At 59.0% G+C, this 24,885-nt stretch overlaps 1 protein-coding gene across 19 annotated transcripts in view; it reads left to right on the top strand.

The window, feature by feature from the left end:
- LOC122385013 (rho guanine nucleotide exchange factor 11-like) overlaps window positions 1-24,885 on the top strand; it is a 146,743-nt gene that overhangs the window by 78,748 nt on the left and 43,110 nt on the right. For all 19 annotated transcript variants that reach the window (XM_043372943.1, XM_043372936.1, XM_043372940.1 and 16 more), the window contains one exon: window positions 21,605-21,725. In XM_043372943.1, the coding sequence (XP_043228878.1) occupies window positions 21,605-21,725 (121 nt within the window). The remainder of the gene's footprint in view (window positions 1-21,604; window positions 21,726-24,885) is intronic.

The following is a 24,885-nucleotide window of genomic DNA, read 5'->3' as shown; positions in this document are numbered from 1 at the left end:
CCAAAAGGTCGCCGCTGTTCGATGGGTATTGGATACACCTGGTGCATTCATCTCTGATTGGTTCTGCGATGCGGTCTGAATCTGTCCGACATTTGTCGGAAGCTGCCGTGACGGCAGCAAATAACCATTATTTTTCAAGTTACAATTATATATTACGCTATGTAGTTTCTTACGTAATATTTATTGCATTAGCTCACTTATGATTAAAGAGATGTGTCGGGGTATGGTAGTGCGTGAAGACATACCGGATAGACATACATCGTGTGCAAATCGATTCAGCCAATCATTAGGCATTTGTCTGTCCATTAGGCTCAACTAAATCATTATTTACCTGCCCACGCGGGCGCAGAAGCTCGCCGTGTGCCGTATGGTGTCGGCCGCCGTCCGCCGCTCACCTGCTGGCCTTGGCCACTGGGAGACTCCCAGACTCCGCCGAGAGAGTGAGCTGACTCTGTGCCGAGTCAACACTCGAGTCAGCGGCGGCGTGGGCGGACTCGTGTGATGGGCCGTGACTCGGCGGCGGCCGTCCGCCCCCTGGGGCTATATCTCCTACAGCCGTGACGCGCAGTCTGACGCAGGCCGCTCCCAGACGGAGCTCAGGGAGTCCCTCGGTGCATTACCTGTCTGGTGAGGTATGGTCGGCAGTGCGCACCGCTAGGCGACAGCAGATGCTCTGCCGTCAGTCCTGACCGAGCCACGCCGCGCTGATGTCTGACCGAGTTAGACAGGCACACTGCCGGCGACTTGCAGAGACCCCGTCCCCGCCCAAGTCGCCCGTCAGAGCTGCTTCACGAAGTCCTATGATCTTAGTACGTCGTGTTCCCCGACGGATCGATCCATGACGCCCAACATTACATCTGCCGATGGCGTAACGGGCGGATGTGACGTGATTTTTCCAGCTGGGCTGTCTGTCCGTCTGCCGTATCGCAGAGCCCAGCTGTATGGCAGCAATGTGGCGTACTCCAGCTCAACGCATGGCCTTAACGAGACACTGGATAGCGGAGATAGGATGACCTTGTTTGTGTTGCGCCGGGACCGGGCCGTCATTTTTTGTCGCTCTTGGCTCGCCTCGGCTCCGCGGCTGTATCTGTTTATAAACACAAGTGGTGTTCAGAGAAGTCGCATGGTGCTCGTGGTGACGACTCATGACCGAGCTGCGGTCCATCGGAGTTGTTTAGAGCACTGCCCACTAGCCGTGGCGTGATTCATGGCGAGACTCGGTGCTCTCAGTGGCTTCATTGGTGCTAGCGATTTGTGATTGATGCTGTTGGTGAGCCGTCTGATCTCAAGTAGATTTTGTCAACCCTTACCTATTGCCTGAAAGCTGGCACTAACATGCTGACTTTGACTGAGACTGACATTGGTTAAGCAATGAGCACTGTTGTGAGCGTTATTGCCGCGACACTCGCCCCTGCATGCTTTGTACTCGTAATATCAGTACCATCTGATGCTGACTTACCTTTGCGCTCGATGATACTAATCCTACTCACTGGCTATTTATTGGGACTGTTACCAGACCTCAAACGAGACCTTGTGCTTGTAGCACGCATCGGCAGTGGACTGCTGTCCATTTGTGCACTGATATGCATGCTGGCCGATTTTCTATGTTTTTGTTGTGTGCCTCAGACTCTTGTGGTAGTTATGCCTCAAGCTCTTTAGCTGATTGCCGCAGTTTACCTGACTGCAGGAGTAGGAAGTAATCGAGAAAGAAAACTATACAGCGATCAGTGTTCGCCGAACGCTCTGCCTACTCAGGGGATATAGGAGCGATCCGCCCCTGGGGCAGTCTCTCTAGCTGTCCCGACTAAGTGACACGGGGTGTCTGAGGGGCGCCGGCGCCCTGTTTCCGCGGAGACCTCGGTTGCCGTCCCATCTGACACAGAGCGCCTGATGGTCGCCGGCGCCCTGTCCCTGGGGCGATCTCTGTTGCCGTCCCGACTGGCAGGGGCGCCGGTGCCGTCTTGTCTCCCGGCGCCCGTTTCGATCGGTGTTTCGGTGAAGCTCTCAGTCTGTGCCGGAGTCTTGTTCGCCGCTCGGTGACCGGGGCAGGACAGGCGCCGTTCCGGATCGGTCGGCGGTAGGACACATGTCCCCCGTAGACGACATGGCTCTCGGTAATGATGTGCTACTCGTCCGCCTTGGTGCCAAGTGTGGTTAGTAGTCCTACATACGACCTGGATATCGATTGATTCACACGCGCGCACACTCCCCAATTTCGCTGCGCTGCTGATATTCTGGGTCATTTTTTTATCATGTCGGTTTTAGTAGATCGCTAATGTGGCCGCAAACTGTAGGTGCTGTCCTCTATTCCGCCGAACAGTCCATGTCTCCGGGACCGCCTGGCTAGGTTTATGTCGGGACTGCCGTGCCGTCCGCGGTTCAGGAGCTGCCTCGTTGAGCTGTGTCGGTGAGTGGGTGCTGGACGATCCTCGGCTCCGGATCTGCCTCGCCAAGCTGTGTCGGGCCTGCCGTGCCGTTCGCGGTTCAGTAGCTGTCTCGCCAGACTGTGCCGCTGTGTCGGTGGGCGGGTACGCCGGACGCCATCTGCCCACGCCGGCGGCCCGCTTCCCATGACGGCGGGTTACGTCGGCCGCCGGCGCCGCGTTGCGTCAGATGCCGGCTCGGTGACGGGGTGACGGTCCCGCTGACGGCCACTGTTGACAGTGGGAGTCTGAGCAGCAGCGATCCATGACCGACCGGGGCGCCGACCGCCCGCCGAGCCGACCACCTCTATCTCCAGAGATCGCCGGCACCCCTACACCCTCCATCATCGGTGGGCGACAGAATTATTCTGGCGATGAATTTATGGACCATGATTCTGTGAGAGATCAGGCCGTAGGGCAGAACCTATCCGGGATCAGCTGCGAAAATGGGCGAATTTCCCAGCTATGCTCGATCGAGGAGCTGCGACAGAACGGCGCTAAACGGTCGCGGATGACTGGCTATAATGGGCTCGGCGAATGGGAGACCGGCTGAAGTGTCCACCTATACCAGATCGAGAGACTGCGACAGCCTCTTTTTCTTTACTTCGCATGAATAGCTTGGAGTGAATTGTCATAGTTGCAACTTGAGCTTGGTAAATCTTTTTTGCTCTCCCATTTAGTCTAGAATGGCCATGGTTCAAGCTTATTGAGCGTTACATTTTATGCAAAAGGGTCATGAACTTCTCTCACAAGTGCATGTTTTACGTCTCATGTTGCCCTCGACTTTAAGCTAGGAACAACTACTAAACTTTCAGCCACTATGTTCAAGTTTGCTCATAAAATGTCGCCAGAGTGAGAGTCGGGGCTCACTGAATCGCTGATATGTTTGACGAGCTAGAGCGGCATCGTCTGGCGGGACAAAACGGTGCAGTATGGGACATAGGGACATGGGCACGTCACGTGCACACTACAATCTGCATCCCTTTTAGCTTTCAGCATTTGGCCCACCTGTACATACTGCAGAAGTGGACTACGCTCGCAGAGCTTCCTTTGGTTGTCGGGGCCGGGCAGGTCAGGTCAGCCTGACGGTGTCCCGCCTCGATCCTGACTATTGTCCTGCAGGCTTTTGATTGCATGCATTTGTATGGTCTAACTGCTGCACGTTGCGTATGTGAGAGCAACTAGTCTGAGCTTGAATCTGAGTAGAAGCTGGGGTCGGTGGGTATCGTACAGCTTGTGCTCTGGCTGCCCCCTAGTGGTCACCGCCCTGAACTAGTCGGCCCGCCGAGATCCACTCGCTCTACCTCAGCGCCATCTACAACAACCCACCGCAACTCCCCAGAGACGGGCACGGCCAAGACTTGTGGGCATTGGACAAGGACCGACGACTCTGTAGCTGATAGGACCCCCGAGGGGCTGTTCACCCCCCCCCCCCGTCCCCCGGCCCCGGGTCATCAGCCGTGACGGGCGGGGGACAGAGTGCAGAGAAGCACTGGGGCGAGCATTTACAGAGCCGCAGTCTGCCGAGACCGAGTTGAGCCCGCCGCTGACAGCGCGGGGCGGTTAGGGTGGGTCCGTGTAACTTGTAAGCCACCGCGACTTACGTCATGCATTGTACTGGTGGCGCAGACATGTGTCAGATTTTAACTGGACATTGGTGGTGTGTTTGGTAGTCTTTATATCTATGGTTCGGTACTAAATGTCGCATTGAAAGGTCGGTTATGGTTTCCTCGGTGTTTGGTCCTATAAGAAGTCGATTTTATGGGTGTTGGAGGATTAGCGACTTTTCTGTCGTAATATTGTGATCAGGAGCGCTCTCAGGAAAATGTTAAAGTGGTTCTATTGTGAACCTGCCAGCTGTCATATCCCGATTAATTTATACCGTCTTCAGAATGTATAAAATTACCTAAGAATCGGCTATTAGAAAAATGCTGCAAATGACACTAGCTATAGCCTGAGCCAGGAATGTTACCTATCAGACATAGATAATCATCGAAAATATTTCGTTAAGTTACGTCAGCGTAGCACTAAATTATCGCCATGACTCAGTGCAGCCCGGGGGCTGCAGCTTTCCACCGCCGGCGACCGTCCAGCGTCTGTGGACAGTTCGGCTGGCTGAGTCACCGATCAGTGAGATACAGCCGCGCTGCCGCCGCCCCTCAAGGCTGGACGAACTGCGTCTCTGGCGCGGCTGCACGGTGACGTGCTGTGCAGGGGGGGGGGGGTGAGTGAGTCACTGACTGGAACCCTCCCCGCCCCTCCGATACTGCAAATGTCATACAGGGCTGTTGCACCGGGTCAGCCTTTCTGCGATTGTGCTGACATCTGGGTACGAACTAGATTGTCGTCAGACATTTCACCGCTACCGATAGGAGCTTTGCGTGATATTTTGAGTCCCAGACACCTCGGATTTGATCATTTCGCCGGGGATTTCGTCTAATCGTCGCTCCTTCGCGGTCAACCGGGCGAATGTTAGTTGCTGCAGCTCCCGCCAGGCTGCGTCTCGAACGGCCACTCGAGCTTCTCGTCCTAGCCGATAGATGGGGACGTGGGTCTAATGTTTACCGTGATGAGGGAGAGGGGATGGGGACTGGAGTCCCAGAGGCCGCTTCAAGCTCGCTGCGCCGTGGCGGTTCCATCGCGATTCGCGAGGGGCCGGTCCTGTCATAACGGAGTAGGGACGGTGACGGTATGTCAGGCAGATACGCCGTGCTGAGAACTTTGAGCGGCTCGGCACGGATACCCACCATCGTGATCTGACGCACCGTTCCAGTTTTCAGCAGCGCAATGTCCTGAACCTGCCCTTCAATATCTCTAATCGTTTGCACAATAATCGTGCACTGGCCTGGCTTTCAGAAGGGCATGAGGACAAGGAAATATCGTACGGCGCCGGGCAGCTTTGTCGTGAACCAGTTGTGTGGTATTTTCCGCATATATCAGTTGGCATTGAGTCGATGTGGCGTGATTTCTGTGAGCTACCTCGGCCACCTGACGCATGTGTATCGCGCTGGGCTTATCGATGTAGCACTGGAGCGGGTTGAGTGCCCGGTTAAATCACCGGGTAACGTGACGCTGACGGGTGAGCTGGGCGGTCGAACGGTCGATGAGAGCAGCTCTGAGTGCAGTGTAGGTTATTCGATATGGGGTCAGGGCTCAGTGCTGCCAGCGTCGGATTGCTGTGTTGATTGCTGAGCTCTGGTAGTGAGTTGTTTTGGGACTGTACTGATTGGTGTGGATAAGATGGTGTGAATGATGACCGGAGCATTCTACTGGCAGAACGCCAGTCATGCTTGGAGTAATTGTTGTACTATAATGAAGTAAAACAAATGAATTAGCAGCGGTGGAATGTGAGATAATTGAAAAAAACATATTGTATCCCGAGCATTCTCCTACTGTCAGCACTGCCCGCCGGCTGGCTCCTCTCGCTCCCCCCCCCCGTCCCTCTGTCCCCGGTGGGCGGACCATTCATGGCCCGGCGGTCGTCTGTCACCCAGCGGTGGACGCGTCTCCACTGTTGTCTTTGGCGCCGGCCTCAGCAACACATTACTGCTGCCGCGTGGCCCGCGCCGCTCCGCCCACTGCTGGCGTGTTGTCCCCTCCCCCGGCTCTCCTCCCTACCAGGTGGCCAGTGTCGGCCCCAGGTGAGGTGCAGTGTGACTCACCCACCCCTGACTCCGACCCATCCCCCGGGGAACGCCCCCCCCCCCTCCTCCCTCGCCGTCATCACGCAGCATGGGTCCAACGGCCCCGCATTGACCACCGGACGGCGTGGGGTGCGGCGCTGGGCCACTGCGCGCGCTCAGTTCAAATTGGGCGCCCGTGCAGTGGCATTTCATTCGCTGCATCATGGTGCATTGCTGCACCATGCCTGCACGGCTGAGCCAGCGTGGCCTCTGCGGTGGATGGGTGGGGAGGGGTCATGGGAGAGGCTGCGGCGCGCAGAACCGAACTGCAACGCCGTTCGAATATCGGCTGATTATTTCCAACAGTGGCAGACATATGGGCCAAAGATGGGATGTTTGTCCTCCTGCCTGAAGGGAAGGGACGAATGAAATCGGTCTTATTTGCTATTCAATGGAATTAGTCATGGCAATGTCTGATTTTGGCAGTGTAAACGTTGCCGATGCGCCACGATAATAAAAGCTACCGGGCGGGCTTCGATTTGCAGTATCGGCTAGTCGGGAGGGCTGACACCACACAGGTGTTTGTTAGTGTTGTCAGGGTGTGGCCTACGTCAACATTGGCAGATGCCAATGTGCCAATTTGAGACTGATCAGAACAGGGCAACAACAGGACAGACTTCGATACACTCACCGGTTGGTGTGTCTATTTTGTGTGCCTCTCCTGTTTCGTAACGGTGCCGGTCCCGGGTCCGTCACTATGCGACCGTCACGGTTCGGTGCCGGCGTCACGCCCCAGCGTCACGCATCACCGTTGTCCTCGTCGTGTTACCTTGGCGGCTGTCCTCGTGTAGCTGTCCTCGCCGGGCTGTCCTCGATCGGTTGTCCCCCCTGAGGTGTCCTCGCGGTGCTGTGCTCGCAGCCTGTCCTCGCTCTTGTCAGCTGTCACCGACCTGGGGCGAAGGTATGCCGTTCGTTTATTTGTTGTGTCGGCTTTGCTGGGTGACTTTTGTTCGAAGGTGGTTCCATCTGCTTCGATGACGATTGAATATGCTACCTCTGGGTTCTAATGTGTCTCTTGTGTGACTGAGGCTTTTGATAGCTCAGGTGGTTGCCCAAAGAGAAACTATGTTTTTCATCAAAATGCTCAGTTGCTTTCGCAAGAGTGCAGTGCAGTCTGTGCAGTGGCCAGTGACCCATCTGATTGATATAACGCTAACAGCAGGCAGTATTTGCTGATGGGATTTCATGGCGAAAATCGAGTGTGTGCTGCTTTCCTTCCCATTTATACTGGATCAACATTTGTCTACATCGACATGAACGTGTTTTCCAGTTGTCTGGTTAATCTGCACAAAAGCAGATGCTGCTTTGTTGTATATCCGAACGAATTACCTGACATCCTTTGGGTCGTGCGATGGCCTCTAAGCCTACGGCCGTGACGCCGCGATATGTCACTCTGGTGATCATCACCCGTTCATTGCGGGGCAGCAGGGGCTCACCCTCCCTTCCACCCCGGCGGCCCCCACCCAGCCTGATGGCCGATCATAATATACAGTGGCCGGGGTGCAGCAGGGGAGGTGGCCAGTCACAGATGGCTGGGATATAAACAGGACCACACCGCTCAGAGGCAGCACGGCGGCTCTCGCTGGCCCTCGACCGCTGGCTGACCCCGGCCCGCCGCGCCTCGACGTGCTCCGACCTCTGAATGCACGATTATTTGACTGTCAACACACATGAAAGGCGCTGTAAAAATGGGTCTGTTTTCTGCGATAAATCAACGGTCGGTGCGCGCCGGGCGCGCGGCTGCTGTCGCTGAGCGACCTCACCCTTCACCCCACCCTCGGCGCCGGTGCTGCCACCTACACAAGCTGACTGCACTGCGGGTCGTGTTTTGTTTGTCCCACGCGGGACGGACGGGTTCGCTGGTCGGCGCCGGACTGGGCCCAAACCCAGCGGCGGCTCCAGTCCCATCTCGGCCTATCAGCGCCGACTGGGATCTCTATCGGAGAGCGGCGCTGAGTCTGTGAGGGATAGGGGAGGCGTGCCGTCGACTGTTTACCCCGTCTTTACCGTGAACGGGACCGCCGGCGCCGCCTATCACCGCTCGTTTCGCGGTGCATTGCCAGCGGCTGGCTCGGTCACGGCCGGGTGAGCGACGGGCCGGCGAGCAGCGGTCTGCCGGGCTGCCGGGCGAGCCTAGCGTGCCGGTCTGCTGCTGACTGCTCGCTGCTGACCGGCTGCGGACTGCTGCGGACCGGCTGCCGCGGCCGCCGGTCGACCACATGTGTCTCGGCCGCCATCAGCGAGGGTAAGCTGGTGAATGTCGGCGGCGGCAGAGGCGGCTGCAGCGCGCGCCGCGGGGGAGCAGCTCCGCCAGCGGCGCCGGGCGCTCGCTGCGCGACGTCCGGTCACCGGAACAGCTATCTGTCCAACCGGCGACGGCTGGCCACCGGGAAGTCGCGGATAGGGCGTCGGCCGTGGCCGGGGCAGCGGCGCGTGAAGCTCCCCCAGGGCCGCCGGCCGTGCCCCAGGGCCGCGTACCAGCGCCGTGTCGTGAGAACGCAGCGCGCGGCCTTGGAGCGCCGCTGCCCGTCGCACCCGCCAGCTGACTGCGCCGCCGTCTCTGACGCGACACGTACACTGTACTCAGTAACGCTGGAGCTGGCCGCCGCTGCCGCCGCCTCCCCAACCCGTCCGCCGCCGGCGCCGGCGCCCGCAGCTTTGTTTTGCAGCGTTGCGGGGTAGCGCTCCGATTGGCCTCGACTGCACTCGCCCGCCACTCGTCGCACCGCTCGACGAACGGCTCGCCCCCCCCCCCCCTGCACCGTAAACAGAAACTGGTCGGTCGTCGGTCACGACGGTAGCCGTCCGCCGCTGCCGACGCTCGCCAGTCACGTGGGCGGCTGGCACGCGGCGCTGCAGCCGGGCGGTCCCGGTGGCGACGCACCGGCAGTCGGCGCGGAGGCAGGTCAACTGACGGTCCGGGCCGACGGTACGACAGTGGTCGCAGACGGCGTGCGAGTGTGTGCCGGGGAGAGAGCGGGCGGTCGGGCGGCCGGAAGCGGCGTGTGGAGCGGCGGTGAGTCACAGCCCGGCCGGGCGGCCCGCACGCCACCGCCGCGGCGGCCGCCGCCGCGCGGCCCGGTCCGGCCCGCGGCCCCAGTCAGCGACCGGCCTCCGCAGCAGTCGCGCGCCCGCCGTGCGCTGTGTTAGTGAGTGTTTGTGACGGTGGTGAAACAGTCGGAGCGGCGACGGTATACAGTGGAGCTGGAGTGAGAGCCGAATTGGGGCCACTGAGCGGCGCCGAGGTTTTTTGGACGGCGCGAGAGGAGGTGGTGGTGTTTTGTGGCTGCCGCGCGGCGGTGACTGACCTTTGGTGGAGAGCTGCGCGGTGCGGCCGTCCCTGTGGACAGTCCCCGGACGCTGCGGCTGGGCCGCCGTCCTTTGTGTAGAGTCCGTTAGTGACGTCAGCTTCTCACGCAGGGTGAGCGCGCCGGGTGAGAGGCGAGTGTGCGTGTGTGAGTCTGTCGTGTGCCTTCTGCTTCCACGGACGATGCGACAATGGTCATGATGAACATCTCCACGCTCAGTGACCGTCTGCGCAAGAAGCGCGACACGCTCTTCCGTCGATCTGCCTCGGATCTGGACGACCGTGTGGTCCAGGAATGGCAGTACCTCAAGTTCGACCCGAACCGAACCCTGCGGGCCGGCTCCACCAGCGAGCGGCCACAGGTCGCGCCGCCGCGCCCGGGCGCCTTTCAGCGGCTGACCCGCGCCACCAGCACCCTGGGTCTCAGCGGCACGCTGCCGCGCTCCATCGCCTCGGGCGCTCTCAATGCTAACGCCGAGAAGGCGCGTGTGGCGCCGCTCTGGGCCGGTACCAAGATCCGGCCTCCTCCGAACGGCGTGCGCTCGCCTCCCGAGCGTGTTGTATCGCCAGTGAACGCCGCCGGCTCCCGCATCCCCATCCGCATGCCGTCTCTGAGACTGAAGTCAGATCGGCGCGAACCGCCGTCTGTCAGTCCCGGCTCGGCTCAGGAGCGGCTGCTCACCAAGCGTTACTCGCTGGAGAACCTGCTGGAAGCGCCCGAGGAGGCTGACGGTAGCATGTGCATCTGCGAGGAGTGCGTCAACCGCAATAACAACCGCGAGCACAAGCGGCGCTCCTCGCAGTGTATTGAGGTCAAGGCGCTCGAGAAGAGCAGGAAACTGCTCGGGAAGACCAAGAGTGCGCCTGACTATGCGCATGAAAAGGGTGACAAGAAGACGCCGAACGGCAAGGATCAGGCCGCTGAGAAGCGTGACAAAGAGGGTGATGGAGACAAGATGAAGGATAAGCGCTTGCAGCACAGACGACAGCGAAAGGCGGCGCAGAAGGCGTCTGAGCGAGCCAGTCAGAAGGCCTTCGACAAGGCGAAGAAGGAGCAGAAGCAGCGCGGAGGACGTGATGTCACCGACTCTACACCAGGACGGAGAGCAGGTAAGACAGGAGGTTAGGAGAGTTGACGTGGGTGAAATGTGGTCGGTCACCGCCCCGCCCACCGTGCTGGGTTGTCCCGGATGGGCGTGCCTGCAGAACGGCGGCGGCCAGGGGCGCTGCCCGCCTGCACGGTGGCCGTGCGGGCTGCGGGCTGCAGCCTGCCGCCCATGGGAGCGGTGGCTGCTGCGGCGGGTCGGTCACACGGAGAGGCGGTGCCGGTGGGTGGGTGACGAGGCCGGCGGGGCGGGTGCGACGGCCCGTGACTCAGACCCCCTGCCGAGGCCACCAGGAAGCTGGAGGCTCGACTTCACAGCGGCGCCGCGCCGGCCACCGGACGCGTCTGCCGCCTCCGGCCGGCTGTGCCGGTACGCGCCGGCCGCACAGGCGGGCCGATTTCAGCGGCTGGCGGCCGCTCATGAGACGGCTGCCAGCTGACAGCTGGCACCGCTGCCGGTCAGCCAGCCGGCCGGCCGCCGCCGCGGCGCACCGGCCTAATCGTTCCGGCTGACGGCGTGGCGCCGCCGCTGCTGGCGGCACAAGTGGCCGCTCTGTTAGCGTAAATTGGCCTTGGACTGCCGGCGGCGCGGCGCGGGCGGGTGGTGACGAGCGACCGCCCCGCGGGCCGGCCGTTGTCAGTCCATTCAGCCGCTGAGTGCGCGGTCACCGATGGGTCCCGCCTGTCTCCCAGTGCCCTGAGGCTCGGTTGGGCTGATTTTCCGTACTCCTCTGGGCCCAAACGAGGCCGCCCACTGTGTCGGGCCGGGGTCGTTTACATCTGCCGCTGTCTGTTAGCGTCTGTGTGGAGGGGCGACGCGCGCCACTGCACGCCCGGCGCGCCGCCGTCGCCGCCGACGTAACCGACGTAACCGCCTGGTGGCTGTCGCTGCTTCTCGACGGGAGATACCCCGCTGTTTACCGTGTTGGTGGCTCCGTGAGGCTCGCCATTCCCTACCGGGTCTCAGACGGCTGGTGATAGGCGGTTTGGAAACAGCGCCCCACCGCGCGCCGGTTCAAGGCTGGGTCGGGCGGTGGGGCCGCCCGCAGTGCCGTGATCCCGGATTGGCTGAGGCCACATTCCGAGTGGTTTTTTTGCCGGTTGTCTGACTGTATGCACGCGCTGTCTGTCAGCCCTCAGCGGGTGTCCGAGACGGGGACAAGACCCTGTAGAAGGTGAATGCACTGTCGATGGGGAACTGGGACATGGTACTGCGCGCGATTTGGCCAGTTGTTGACGGATAACTACGCCGCTGAATCCAGTGCCCCTCCCCTTTTCCCCGATTGATACTCCCTCTCACCTCTGATGTTAGTTTGTGGCATCAGTGGCGAGCGACTAAACAGACGAATCGATTCCGCGATCGCCTCAGTTTACCGGCCTCGTTTCCGCCCACCTCATTCATCAGCTCTGTCGGCACATCACGGCTGCAGGCGGAACTCATCTCATCTCGACACTGTCTAGAATCTAGCTAGATCACCTCGCTTCCATAGTATCCGCACGGCCAGCAACACGTCATCTGTAGTGATTTGTTCGAGTTTCGGACCGTAATCTGTAGTCCGAGTTACTCGTCACGGGCGGCTGGGGCAGAGCGGCGCTCTGGTTCCGCTCTGACCTCCACTGTTTTCAGTGGGCGTACCCGGATGGTCGTCCAATCGACGCTGGATGACGTCATCCGCACGTTGCACAGCGCTGTTTGGAGCCGCCTGCGTGTGCGCGGTGCGGGGCCGCCTGCAGCAGCCGCCGCTGGGGCTGCGGTGCGCGCCACGTGGCAGTGGGATTGCCGTCTCTCTGTGTCAGTCACGGCGCTGAATCACAGACATACTCGGGGTGTGTGCCGTGAGGTCGCGGCGTACTGGCGTGTCGTTAGTCACGAACCGGTCCGCTTGGTCGTGAGTCGACTGTCGTGAGTCGGCACTGTGGGTCAGTTGGGACACCGATCAGGCACCCCGCTGCAGCGCTCTCCGCCCCGGGCGGCCGTTCACAGGCTACGGTGGATATCAGACAGGGATATCAGACTTGCCTCCAGGGGCGGACGGACCGTTGCACCGTTTCACTGCAGCGGTACACGGCACGCGCCGCTTCTCCCCCGATACGTATCGCACGGAGCGGCCCTCGGCGCGCTCTCACCGGGCTGGAGGTGACTCCGGTTACGGTGAGCGCAGTGAGAGGTCGTTTCCAGCGTCGGCGGCGCGGTGGTCGGTCCGGCCGCACCCCTCGCCGGCCCGCGTCGACCGGTCCTCCTTTTTGCCCCAGCGCCACGCTGTGACGTCATGATGAGGCCTATTTTCAGAGCGGCTCGGCGCGAGTTTTTCCATCGGCCGGATCGAGCCGTGTCGTGGTGCGGGCAGCGCCAGGGTCGCGCTCGTAGGGCGCCGGGCTGGGGACTCCATTCGGCGGCCCACTGACAGCCGGGGACGCTCCCCAAGCTCGACGAGCTGTGGCCGCCGACCGGATGTCTATAAATATATGGTGTTATCTTTTGTGGCGGCCTGTCAGCGCCCGCGGCTGTGCGAGCTGGCCCGGCCGATGGGCCCGTAGATAGCCAGTGGCCATACTCGACGGACTGGCCGACCGACGGGGACGGCTAATCGTCGAGCCGACAGAATAGGCGAGGCGAATTGTCGCCGACTCCGCGCCGCCCAGGTACCCTAATCGATCTGCCGACCGGTGTGACCGTGGGGCGTGCTCGAGCGGCCCCACAGCCGGCGGCTCCCCTGCTGTACGGCGCTGCTCGAACGGCGGCAGGTGGTACGGAGCGATGGCGCCCCACACGCCGCCGGTCGATACTGCACACCGGAGGCCCTGGGTAACCCCAACACGACGGCTATACGGCGCGCTCCGTAACCCTAACACGGCGGGATCATAGCACTATGTAACCCTAGCATAGCTCCACTAGCCTCCGTAACGCCTACACGGCAACACAGCTAGCCGTAAATCCACGGCGGTATTTTTATTCGTAATTCTCACACTGTAAGCCCTTCTGTAAGTCCTTTGTAAGCCTGATACGACGAGACGCCCTTAGTAACCCTTACACACAGCCAACCCGCTCACCACACTAACAGAGGTCTAATATCGGACTCGGCCCGTCTGTATACGTTGAGAGACAGCGGGTGTGCGGCGGAGGCGGGCTGCGCCTGTTCCAGTAATCGCCGCCGGGTGGTCTGAGACCGAGCGACAAGCCATTCGGTGACTCAGCGACGCCGGGTCGATGCGCGCGCGGTCGGTCGGTCGAATCAGAGGCTTGCTTCAGGTCACGGGCACGCCCTTTTCTACTCTCCCGAGCGGGAATAGGGCGGACTGATGAGTCTTTCATTCGGAGTAGGATGTGACAACAACTCGATGAGTGATCGTCGAGTTGGTTCGCTGGAATATGTACTGACACTGATTGCAGTGGATATCCCGACTATGACACGTCAGGGGTAGGTCACGATCGATGGAGACGAACCGCGGATGGACGGTGACATCGGTCGTTCGCTCGTGCCGCTGAGTAGGACGGTGTCGATGTTATCGAGCGCGTCTCTGGCGGTGTCCGGGTCGGCTCGGGTCGGCCCGGGTCGGCCCGGGTCGGCGTGGCTCGGGGTGGTGGGTTAGATGGGTACGAGCGGGTGAAGGGCATGGACGGAGGCGCAGTTTTCCCGCAGCTGTGCCGCCGGCCGGCCGGGATGTGGCGTGTCGGCTCCACTGTAACACCGATGCCGACATCACACCGGAACAGTGACTGGACTGCCTTCCGCCGGCGGCGGCGCACCACGTCACTGACCGCATAGGTGTAGCAACGTATCTCTTTGGTGAAGGATACCTTTCACCAAAGTTTCAGATTGGTGAAGGATCCTTCACCAATCTTGGACAATGCAAGGGAGGGTCTTCACCTACCTATGCTTAGAACTACTGGATTCGACGGTTGATCAAATGTCTGTTTTTTAACCCGCGCCCGGCTGGGGGTCCTGGATTTCCACGCCCTGCTGGGGGGGTCCCCTTCTAACTCGGCTCCTGGGCCACGTAGCGATACGCGGAAGGCGGCGTTCGAAAGAGCGCCAAAAATAATGACGAAATCACTTCGGTCACTTTTTTGGTCAGGTCAAAAGTCAGGTCACCAGAGGTCATTGACGGCAAAATTTCGCCGATTTCCAGGTCGAATGTCGACAATTTCCAAGAAGCCAACGCATAGCTCGGGAACCAATAGAGCTACAGCGCCACGGAAAAGCGCATTCGATAGCCCTATTAACGCCCTTTCTGAGTAATTCGCTCAGATTTGACCTAACGTCAACGGTTTTGCCTGCAGGGGGCAAAAACTGCCAAAATAGACGATTTTTCGGGAACAGTTTTTCTGCAATAACTTTTGACTCAAGCTTGCACGAGCTTTCTTTTACCGACATCGTGTTCCTCTTGTCAAGACGCATCGAATGAACTATAATTTGACATTGAAATTTCAACTTAAAAATTTGACCTCTGGTCAAGGTCATGATTTGACCGGACATTGTCATGTTGCATATTAGTGGATCTGTATCGTCGAGCTGAACATATATAAGGCGTTTTCATCGCTCTAGCGTGCCTCTTTCAAAAGTTAGTCGCAAAAAACTGTTAGATACCATTCGTGACCTGAGATGACCTCAGGGGCATAAACAGGGGTCACGGGTACCGTTTTCATGTTCAGTGTGTCAAAGTTACTTGTAATTTAGTGTTTGAGAGTGTTTAGAATGACTTTCGTCCGAAAAAGACGGTTTTGAAATTTCTCCCATTGACTTATAATACCTAGAGAGGTCGCAAAATTGACCCGACCTTAGGTCACCGATATGAAAATTCCGAATTTTGTACATACTGTTGCACTTATCAATTGCTGAAAGCTTCAAAGCGATCCGTCACTTGGTGTAGCTATGGCATACATTGAAACATTTTATGATGTGTTTATGAGGTGAGGTCACTTGTAGCGACCTGGTGACCTGACCTTGAAGGACCCTGGTCTGAAATTTTCACAAAATGTATAACATTGATTATTGATAGATGATAAGGTGCCGCCGTTTTTCAGATATCCGCGAAAAACCGCAGGGGGGGGGGGTGGGTGGGTGTTCAAAAACCTCCCCCCCCCTCCCAGCAGGGCGCGGGTCAACACGCTTTGACCATTTGCCCCAGTAGTCAAAATTCCTTAGCCGAGGCCCTGATTTACATCTTGCTGTCATGGCAAGATGCACAATTCAATTTTAGGCAGGCATTGAAAATTTGACGTTAATGGGATTATAAGGGCGTAAGATATCTGCGAAAAACAAGGGGTTGGCGAAATTCGCCCCCCCCCCCCCCCCCCCGCTTGCACTGTGCGTGTTGGTTGGCACGGTCCCGTCCCTTTTCATAAGGTTCAGGTGGCATCCTTCACCAATATTTTTGGCGCTCCTACACCCATGACTGACCGGGTCCCGGGAACAGCCGCCGCCGTCCGTCCCGACCGACCCGTGCAGTCCCGCCGTATGAGGCGACTGGGGGTGGTTCCCAGAGGAGGGGAGAGCCGGTCAGGCGCGTCACGTCACCCTGTCGCTGATATCAGCTCCCGGCGCTCAGTGGGCAGCGGCTGTCAGCGGACGCACCGGCGCTGACACCCACCGAGCTGTCAGAACTGGGCGCGGACCGTGGTTTTACCACAGCAAGTCGACAGGGGAGCCATTGTCAGCGCTGTTCGGCCGTTGTGAACGTGCCTAGAACCAGCGTCTGTATCCGTCCGCCTGCGTGGGTGTGCGGGCAGTGATTTTCACGTCTGCGGGTACGTGCCTGGACTGGGACCGGGCTCCGAAAGTCTGCCTCTCCCGTTAGATAGTTCTGTTTCTCATCGGCCGGCCGCGACCGGCGAGCCTGGCGAGGTGGTGGTCCTAAAGGGGGCGATGTTATTTAAATATACAGCCGACTGGAGCGCGGCTGCGGACGGCTGTCGGTTGGTCGGTCCGGGTCTCCGTCTGTATACAGTGCAGGATAAAGCTGCTCGCTGCTGGCTGCACACGGCCGAGCTGATCTTCGTTCGCCTTTCATATGAACGGAGGGACTGGGTTGGGGTTTATGTGTTTGTGAGTACTGTGGTAATATACCTCATGTTTTACTGACGTCACCAATCAGCCTTCCTCTCTGCGACTGGTGTTCTGTTGGAACATCCTACCGCATGGTATGACCGAGACGCAGTGACTCATCTCTGGCCACGTCAGAACCAAGGACGCTGCCGCATACCGAGCAGTGATTACCGACTCGCAGCGGCCGCCGGCGCCGCACGGAGGGGCGGTCCGACCGCGAGCTGCGCGGGCTCGGGCGGGCTCGGCGCGCCGGTCTCAGAGCCCACACATAGCGGGACCTGGCGTCCCCGCTCCCGAGCTGAGTGTGATGGATCGGCGGCCGCGGTTGGACTCGATATGCAGCGCCGCGCGGTTGGCGAGCGGTTCGTTTCACTCGTATCGGCCATCGCTGTGGCGAGCACGGCTCTGGCATTCCCAGGTGCCGGTTGTGGTCGCGGCGAGGCACGACCGTCCCCGATACGGCACGGTGAGGGGATGATTTAGTCGGGTATTTAGTAGGCGAACTCTGTACGCGTTCACGGCAGGAGGCTGGCGGTGACAGACGGTCGAGAGAGGAGCGTGCTCCGCCGGCGGCTCCAGCAGCGTGGCAAATGTCCCTGTTGTGCCCGGAGCCGCTCAGGGCTGGCCGGCGATACCGGATGTATGGTCAAGGTGTGTTTGTCGCAACGACCCTGAGTCGTGACTTCACAATTCACATCTCTCTTCAGTTGCTAAAGGCTACGTGCCTGTGCAGCAGCATCCGCCAGTGTCGCGGGTAATGCCATTGAATAAGATGTGGCGCTCTGTCTCGCCTGACAGAGCTGCTTTCGCAAACCTTAAGACTATGCTGTTTTAACCCGCGCCCTGCTGGGGGTCCTGGATTTCCACGCCCTGCTGGGGGGGGGGTGTTTGAACACCCCCCCTTGTAACTCGGCTCCTGGGCCACGTAGCGATACGCGGAAGGCGGCGTTCGAAAGAGCGTAAAAAATAATGACGAAATCACTTCGGTCAATTTTTTGGTCCGGTCAAAGGTCAGGTCACCAGAGGTCATTGAAGGCAAAATTTCGCCGATTTCCAGGTCGAATGTCGAAAATTTCCAAGAAGCCAACGCATAACTCGAGAACCAATAGAGCTACAGCGCCGCGGAAAAGCGCATTCGATAGCCCTATTAACGCCCTTTCTGAGTAATCTTCTCAGATTTGACCTAACGTCAACGGTTTTGCCTGCAGGGGGCAAAAACTGTAAAAATAGCCGATTTTTTCGAAAACAGTTTTTCTGCAATAACTTTTGACCCAAGCCTTGTACGAGCTTACTTTTACCGGCATCGTGTTCCTCTTGTCAAGACGCATCGAATGAACTATGACTTGACCTTGAAAGGTCAACTTGAAAATTTGACCTCAGGTCAAGGTCATGACCTGACCGGAAAGGGTCATGTTGCATATCAGTCGATCTGTATCGTCGAGCTGAACACATCTAAGGCGTTTTCATCGCTCTAGCATGCCTCTATCAAAAGTTATTTGCGAAAAACTGTTAGATACCATTCGTGACCTAAGATGACCTCAGGGCATAAACAAGGGTCACGAACACCATTTTCAAGTTCAGTGTGTCTAAACCACTTGTAATTCGGTGTTTGGGAGTGTTTATAATGTCTTTCATCCAAAAGAGGCGCATTTCAATTTTCTCCCATTGACTTATAATGGGGAGGTCACAAAATTGACCTGACCTTAGGTCATCGATATCAAAATTCTGAGATATACATTTTGTACATGCTATTGCTCTTAGCAATCGCTGAAAGTTTCAAAGCGATCGGTCACTCGGTGTAGCTATGACAGACATTGAAAGTTTTTATGAGGTGAGGTCACTTCAAGTGACCTGGTGACCTGACCTTGAATGACCTTGGTCTGAAATTTTCACAACATGTGTAGAATTGATGTATGGTAAGGTGTACCAAAAACGGCGGCGCGGAGCGCCGCCGTTTTTGAGATATTCGCGAAAAACCACAAGGGGGGGTGTTCAAACACCCCCCCCCCCCCAGCAGGGCGCGGGTTAAAAGCCTGGTGATTTACAAGCTAGCGCAATTTCTTTTGTTTGGAATTCTGCAGGAATCCCGCCTCGCGCACATCTCTAAACACTCGCAGTCGAGCCGGTTGTGAGCCTAATGCGAGTACGTGTGCACTGTGCAGTCTTCCATCGGACTCGGAGACGTCACGGCTGCGGGACCAAGGGATGATGGTATCTCGGGCTGGCTGTTCAGCCAAGCCTAACACCTCGGCCGTTACAGCCCTGCGCGCCATATCGCCTCTGTGTTTAGACGGCGCCGGACCTGGTGACCTAACTGCCTGCTCGGCTGTCGACACTGTTGGTGCTTTAGGCTGTCAGCGGCGGTGGCACAGCGCTGCAGCCGGCCGACACAGCTATCCCGGACCGCATCCGACTCTCCCCAGGCCCCTTCTACACCGCTCGGCCCTCCCAACACCCCCGAGCCTGCCCCGAGCAGGCCCCGTGCCTTGCGCAACTGAGATTTATCGTTTCTGCAGTGTCGGGCCGACGGGGTGACGGCGGCGTCCCCCACCGCTCGGTTTTTGTTATGTTGGGGTGCTAAGGAGCGTGGGCTGGCGCTCGGTGTAGGGACGCCGCATGGTCGGGTGTGGGTTCGACGGACTGATTCGCTGTTACTGATGGTATTTTTATGCGCCTATGCTCAGTGAACCCGAACAATCACGGCCAGCGATTGTTGAAAATTGCTGTCACCGACCTCGGTCTGTGTCCCGAGTCTCAGCATGAATATGTGGCCAACGAACCCGTGCATGCCGCTGGCGTGCCACCGAGCGCCGTTTGCGGTCTCCACCGCGGCGACTCAGCGATATCCGGCTCACGACGCGAACGTGTGCCATGGTGTGCTGAAGGTGTGCTGCCGGGGCGGTTACCGGGAGTTTGTGCGACGTAGCGGGTGGGACTGTGCCGGGTGTTAGCCCGGGGTGACGTGGTTTGTCGGTATTGTATGGCTGGGTTATGTGAGCGATAGAGTAAACCGGTCTGGGGTATATGAAAGGAGGTCTCGCTGCGGGCATGTGTGGAACTCGGAGCGAGCTCATCTGCTGCACATGTATGATGAGACCCAGCCAGCAGCAGCAGGGGTTCGGTTACCGAAGGCCATGATAACACGGCGGCGGCGACAGTTTACCGTGACTCAGCCTCCAAGGCCGCGCCCCGGCGATGACTGACCAAACCCGCCCGGCCCGCCGCTGCCGGACCGTGTTTGAGGTGTTCACTGTTCGTCGTCTCCGTCAACGTTGCGTGTTTGTAGAGTGGCCGGCGCCGGCGCCACTGGAGGGTGAAAGAGAGACTCCTTTTTACCGAGAACAGGGTGACGAGGCGGAATGGTGGCCGGACTGTGCGGGCTTCTCAGTACTCACCACTAGTCCCACGCCGTTGGCAGTGGACGAGGCTTACGGGAAAACTGTCTGGTGCTAGTGCCGAGGTATGTCTGATATGAGTTAGTCCCGGTGTGGATGAGCACCTGCAGACGGTCATGGGAACTAATATCGCGTGGGCGGCGAGTTACGGCTCGTTTAGAGCCCGTTTGCCTCATTAACGCCGCCACGCCGCGCCGGTGGAACCGTGGTAACGGAGCTGCCCCACTCTGCACTTCCCACCGCCCACCAACGTCCTCCACCCACCGCCCACCGTCCACCACCCTCTGCCCATTGTCCACTGTGCACATTCCACTGCCCAGTGTCCACTGTCCAATGCCTGCCGTCCACTGCCCAGTGTCCACCGGCCACCGTTAGTAGCCGTCTGTGCGCCAGCTTTGATCGGCTTATGTTGTGGTGATGATAGCGTTGATGGCGGCGATGACGCCGATGGCGTACTGATGCGCCGGATGGCGTGCGCCGGCGGACAGGCGGCATCCTCAGTCGGGCACGGAGTAACGCGCCGCCGAGCAGCGTCCCACCGGCGCCGGCTTGGTCCCCCGAAACGATACGGCGCGGCGCGGCCCGGTTAGACCGTGTAACGGACCGGCCCGGACCGGCGCCGGGGCCTCACGGGAACGGACGGATGGAGAGTCTCTCACGGCATACAGAATCGGCCGTGAACTCACCACCGTGACCGGCAGCTAGCTGCTGACGTATTGGATCCGCAGGGAACACTAAAATCGAACCGTGCAGGAATGCGCGAACCCAGAGGCACGCGATTAAATCACAAATAAACCAATCAAGCGTGGAAGTAGGTCAGTTAGAGATCGGCAGATATTTCTGTCGAACGCTGCGGCTGTGAGATGGCATCCAGGAATAATAAGATAAATTCGTAACAAATGTCTTCCTTCCTGCGAAGTATGACGTTTGGCGTAGATTTATGCCCTGCTGAAGCCGTCACTGGCCTTCGGTCTGAACTCGACAAAAACTCTGCTGATGACTGTGTGGGTCGAAGGTGGCGGGTCGGGCCGCGTTCGGCTGACACAGGGTGGTCGTGTATACCGTGTCCTGTTTGCCGTTCTCTTCTGGCTAGAAGCGGCTGGTCTCTATTTGCTCGCGGTGTTTCGCCGGCTGCATGATAATCACACGGAGACTCACATGGACTAAAGCTGGACGAAGCGCCGCTTAGGTGGTGTTCACGCGAGGTGGCGTGGTCCAGGCGATACCCTGTGTGACTGTCCGGTTGAGGGAGGGAAGGGGAGGATTAGTGTTTAATCAATGGGCGCTTGAACCTGGTCTGGTGTGGAAAGAGGTCACATGAATTGATTAGTTTGAGTAGTTATGTAAAAGCAATGAAGCCTACGGGTCGTGCAAACAATAGGCGTGCTTCAGTATCTGTGTCATAACCCTATTTCCCTAAATAGATTGATGACCTTTTTTCTTGTTTGCATTATTTGTCGTGTCCTGTATGTGCATTGTGCAAAGAGCTAAAATCTGTTTCGTTTGTGCGTACAAACACCTGACCTGTCTCATGTTTGTGAAAATCTCTGCTAATCTCCGAATATATATATTTATTATGCATTATGCAAGTGACATGACCTCCCTATGTGACCCCAACTGACCTCTGTCTCCCTGTCTGCACAGGTGACCGGGCAGTCCCCGCGAGCGGCCGGCCCGACCAGCGGCGACCAGACACAGTCACAGAAAAGGATGAGCGGCGCGGCGACGAGCCGCTCGACGGCGCCGACGTCGGCTCCACCAACAGGTCAGTGGCCCTGTTGACCTTCCCCTCCTGGGTGACCTTCTTCCCCTCAGCAGCGTCCTTCTCAGTCCACAGCTTCGGCTCGACTTCATTTTCTACAGACGGCCGGTGGGAGTTAATGAATATTGCATCTCGGGACTTCTAGAAATTCAACCATCATTATCACCCTCAGACGACTGGAGCTTTGGCGTCGTCACTGTATACAATGTAGCAGCAGTGGCAGCAGCAGGAGCGGCGGTGATGACTGTCGTCTGTCGTCACCGTCACTGTCGGGGTCGCCGCCGACACATCCACTGCCATCTGACACCCAGACTAGACAATATCGACGTGACATCGGCGCCGGGAGATCGATGGTGCATCTCTGAACGATCGGCAGCTGGGGGCTGGGTCGGGCCGTGACGGGCTGACCCACGCGGGCTCGGCCTCCTGAATAGGCTCATGGGTGGTGGTAGGGTTGGCACTTGGCTCCAACGGTCGGCTCTCCTGGAAGGGTGGAGGGCCCTCCAGACGATGTGAAGAGGACCGGTTCATGTGCACATCGACTGGGTGCTCCGCCCGCCGCCGCGGGTGCCGGGCGCGCCGTGGGGTGCACCTTTCGTGTGATATACGGGTCTGACTGGCGGCACCCGCTAGCGCCGTGTTGCCAGGGAGTCGGGTCGATGAATTTCGGATGGGGCGTGCATTAAACTTGCATTCCTGACGGACGGTTACCGACCACTCCTGTCGGTGCTATGTCGAGCTCAGCGCGCTGGTGTGAGGCGATTTTCCCAGAAAAATGTGATCAGGAATGCCGAGCCCATTAATCTCACCTGCCTGTCTCATTGTAGTCGTATCTAGGAATCGGACAGGCGTCGCGGCGTTCTGGTAACTTTTGACGTCGGGCTCCTGGCTGAGCGGCTCTTCCTACTTCACAGATCCTGTTCTGTGCCGGGTAGTACTTCGCTCGACACCTTGGAGAACTGGTTATATTTGTCTGATGAAACCCTTCTGACGAATTGTCACTGGTTGATCGGCAATGACAGCCTGTTGATGACAGCACCGAATGGTGTGGGATGACAGGGATAGATTAGCGGGAAGTGTATAAGACGACTCATGGCTAAACCTCTGCCGCACCCAAACCTTCAGTAAAGGGCGTCGGACCCGCTCTCTCGGCAGGTCTGACCAGCTGGTGTTCTATCCGATATGGTGTGTTCGGGGCCGACAGAGGCGGCCCATCCTTCTCTTATCCACCTTAGCCGGGTGTGTCTCAAATCCTGGACTCGAGAGAAGGCCGGAGAAAGGTGGTCCATGATTCACAGAGCTGTAACGTTGACTGGCTGGACTGGAGGAGCGGTGGACGTTGCTGACCAGCCGTCAGCGTCACCGATCTATCACTGGTGGTAACCATTTCTCTCTGGCGTGGGTGTCACACTGCACAGTGGCGCAACACCCAGTGACCAGCTCCGCTGCGGGGCTGTGCTGGACGCCTCGGCTCGGCCCAACAGTCCACTCGGTAAAACAGGCCGTGTTTGTGCTAGCCGAGATGACGTCAGTCCACAGACGAGTGACCGTCGGACCCTGGGCGGGCGGTGCTGGAGGTCTGGTGACTTGGCGAAGGACAGACGGATAGGCGGACAGAGAGACGGTGGTGCTCAGATGAGAGTGCGGATGCTGGCGAATATGTGGTTGCGTTGAATATGCGGATGCTAGTATCAATGATAGACCGCCTTTGCCCCTGTCCCTCGACTGCTATGATGGGTACTGGCGGCACGCAGCAGATGTTCTACGGACTATGCCTCTCTGCCTCATTGAGTTTGCTCGCTCACTGCGCGGCTCCGGGCCGTCTGTCCGGGCCTCAATGTCACCGGACTGACGACTATGACAGCTGGCTGTCCGGGTTGGGGCTCCCGGCCGCGCCTGCAGTGGCTGTGACGCCGATGGCCCCACACAGTAGCCGCGTCGCAGAGCCGGCCGGCCGGCCTTGGTGGGAGCGGCCACCGGCAGCCGCCGCACCTGCCATCTATCGGCAGGTTTGTGAACTGCGCGGCGGGTGGCGCCGCTGCTCCGGCAGAGCGCTGCCGGCGCGACCGTGTTCAATGGGCCTGCTGGGAATATTGCCCTCGTCCGCCTCCGAGAATAGGCGCAGCGTATTCCTGTTTCTGTTTGTTGCGCGTGTTAGAAACGAGGGTGGCCAACTTGTCCTGTTTTGCAATTGCAAATGTTCTTTCATCACAGTTGCTCGCTGTTGGATGTAAATTTTTCGGATTTATTTAAAGCTCTTGTAGCGTTGCGTCTGGTTTCGTGACGTGCACGGGGGTAAGACGTAGCGCGCGACCTTGCCGTAATCTTGTAGTCTATCTCCGGCCGACTCGACCCATCCATCGCGTCAGGTGGCCGGTCGCCTAGGACAACAGCTAAATCCAGCTGCGGGGGACATTGGCGGCCCGCTTATGTGGGCTATTTAGCGGCGCCCATTGGCCGTGTGCAGCCTTGATGTGCGCTTTGGCAGATCGGCCCGGGCGGCCGGCTCTCTCCCAAAATAGGCTCTCCGCTCGGGCTGGGCGGCTGGCTGCCGGGGACGGGACGGGACGAGCGGCGCGCCGGTGCCAGCCATGCGCCGCTGCCGCCGGCCGGCTGACATGTGGGCCACCAGTCAGCGGCTGTCGACGGCGTCAATAGCCCGCGCCGGGCCGACGCCGTGGGGAGGGGTCACACGGGGCAGGAGGGTGCCAGGAGGTGGTGTTGTGATGTTTAGCGGTTGTGTGGAGGGATGGGGTGTAGTGTTGGCAGAAACTACACCGCATCGACAGCTCGTCTGTTATTCCGCCCCTCTGATGAACATGGTGTTCTCCCTGTCACGGCCTAGCGCACACATGAAGCTGGCCAGAGCCTCCCCAGGCTGCCCGATCATCGACGCGCCGGCCGTCGAGCTGGGGTCGGCGCGCGGTGCGGCCGCTGGCGCTGGGCCCAGGCGCAGTCGGTCGGCGCCGCTCGACGGCAGCCCGGTCCGCCGGCAGCCAGTAGGCCGACGGCTGTCTGTGAGCTGCCCCCGCGCCACCCTCCGTGCGACCCCCTGTGCTCCGGCGGCCTGTGCTCCGGCCGCCTGTGCTCCGTGTGCTCTGTGGGGGTGGGTCGGACGGGGGAGCCCGTGAACCTGTGCAGAGGAGGGGAGAGGTGGGACGGG

This window comes from Amphibalanus amphitrite, unplaced genomic scaffold (genome assembly GCF_019059575.1).
Source record: "Amphibalanus amphitrite isolate SeventyFive unplaced genomic scaffold, NRLGWU_Aamphi_draft 000205F_arrow, whole genome shotgun sequence".
Lineage (NCBI taxonomy): Eukaryota > Metazoa > Arthropoda > Thecostraca > Balanomorpha > Balanidae > Amphibalanus > Amphibalanus amphitrite.
The sequence above is the reverse complement of the archived record's forward strand: the minus strand, read 5'-3'. Positions and strand labels throughout refer to the sequence as shown.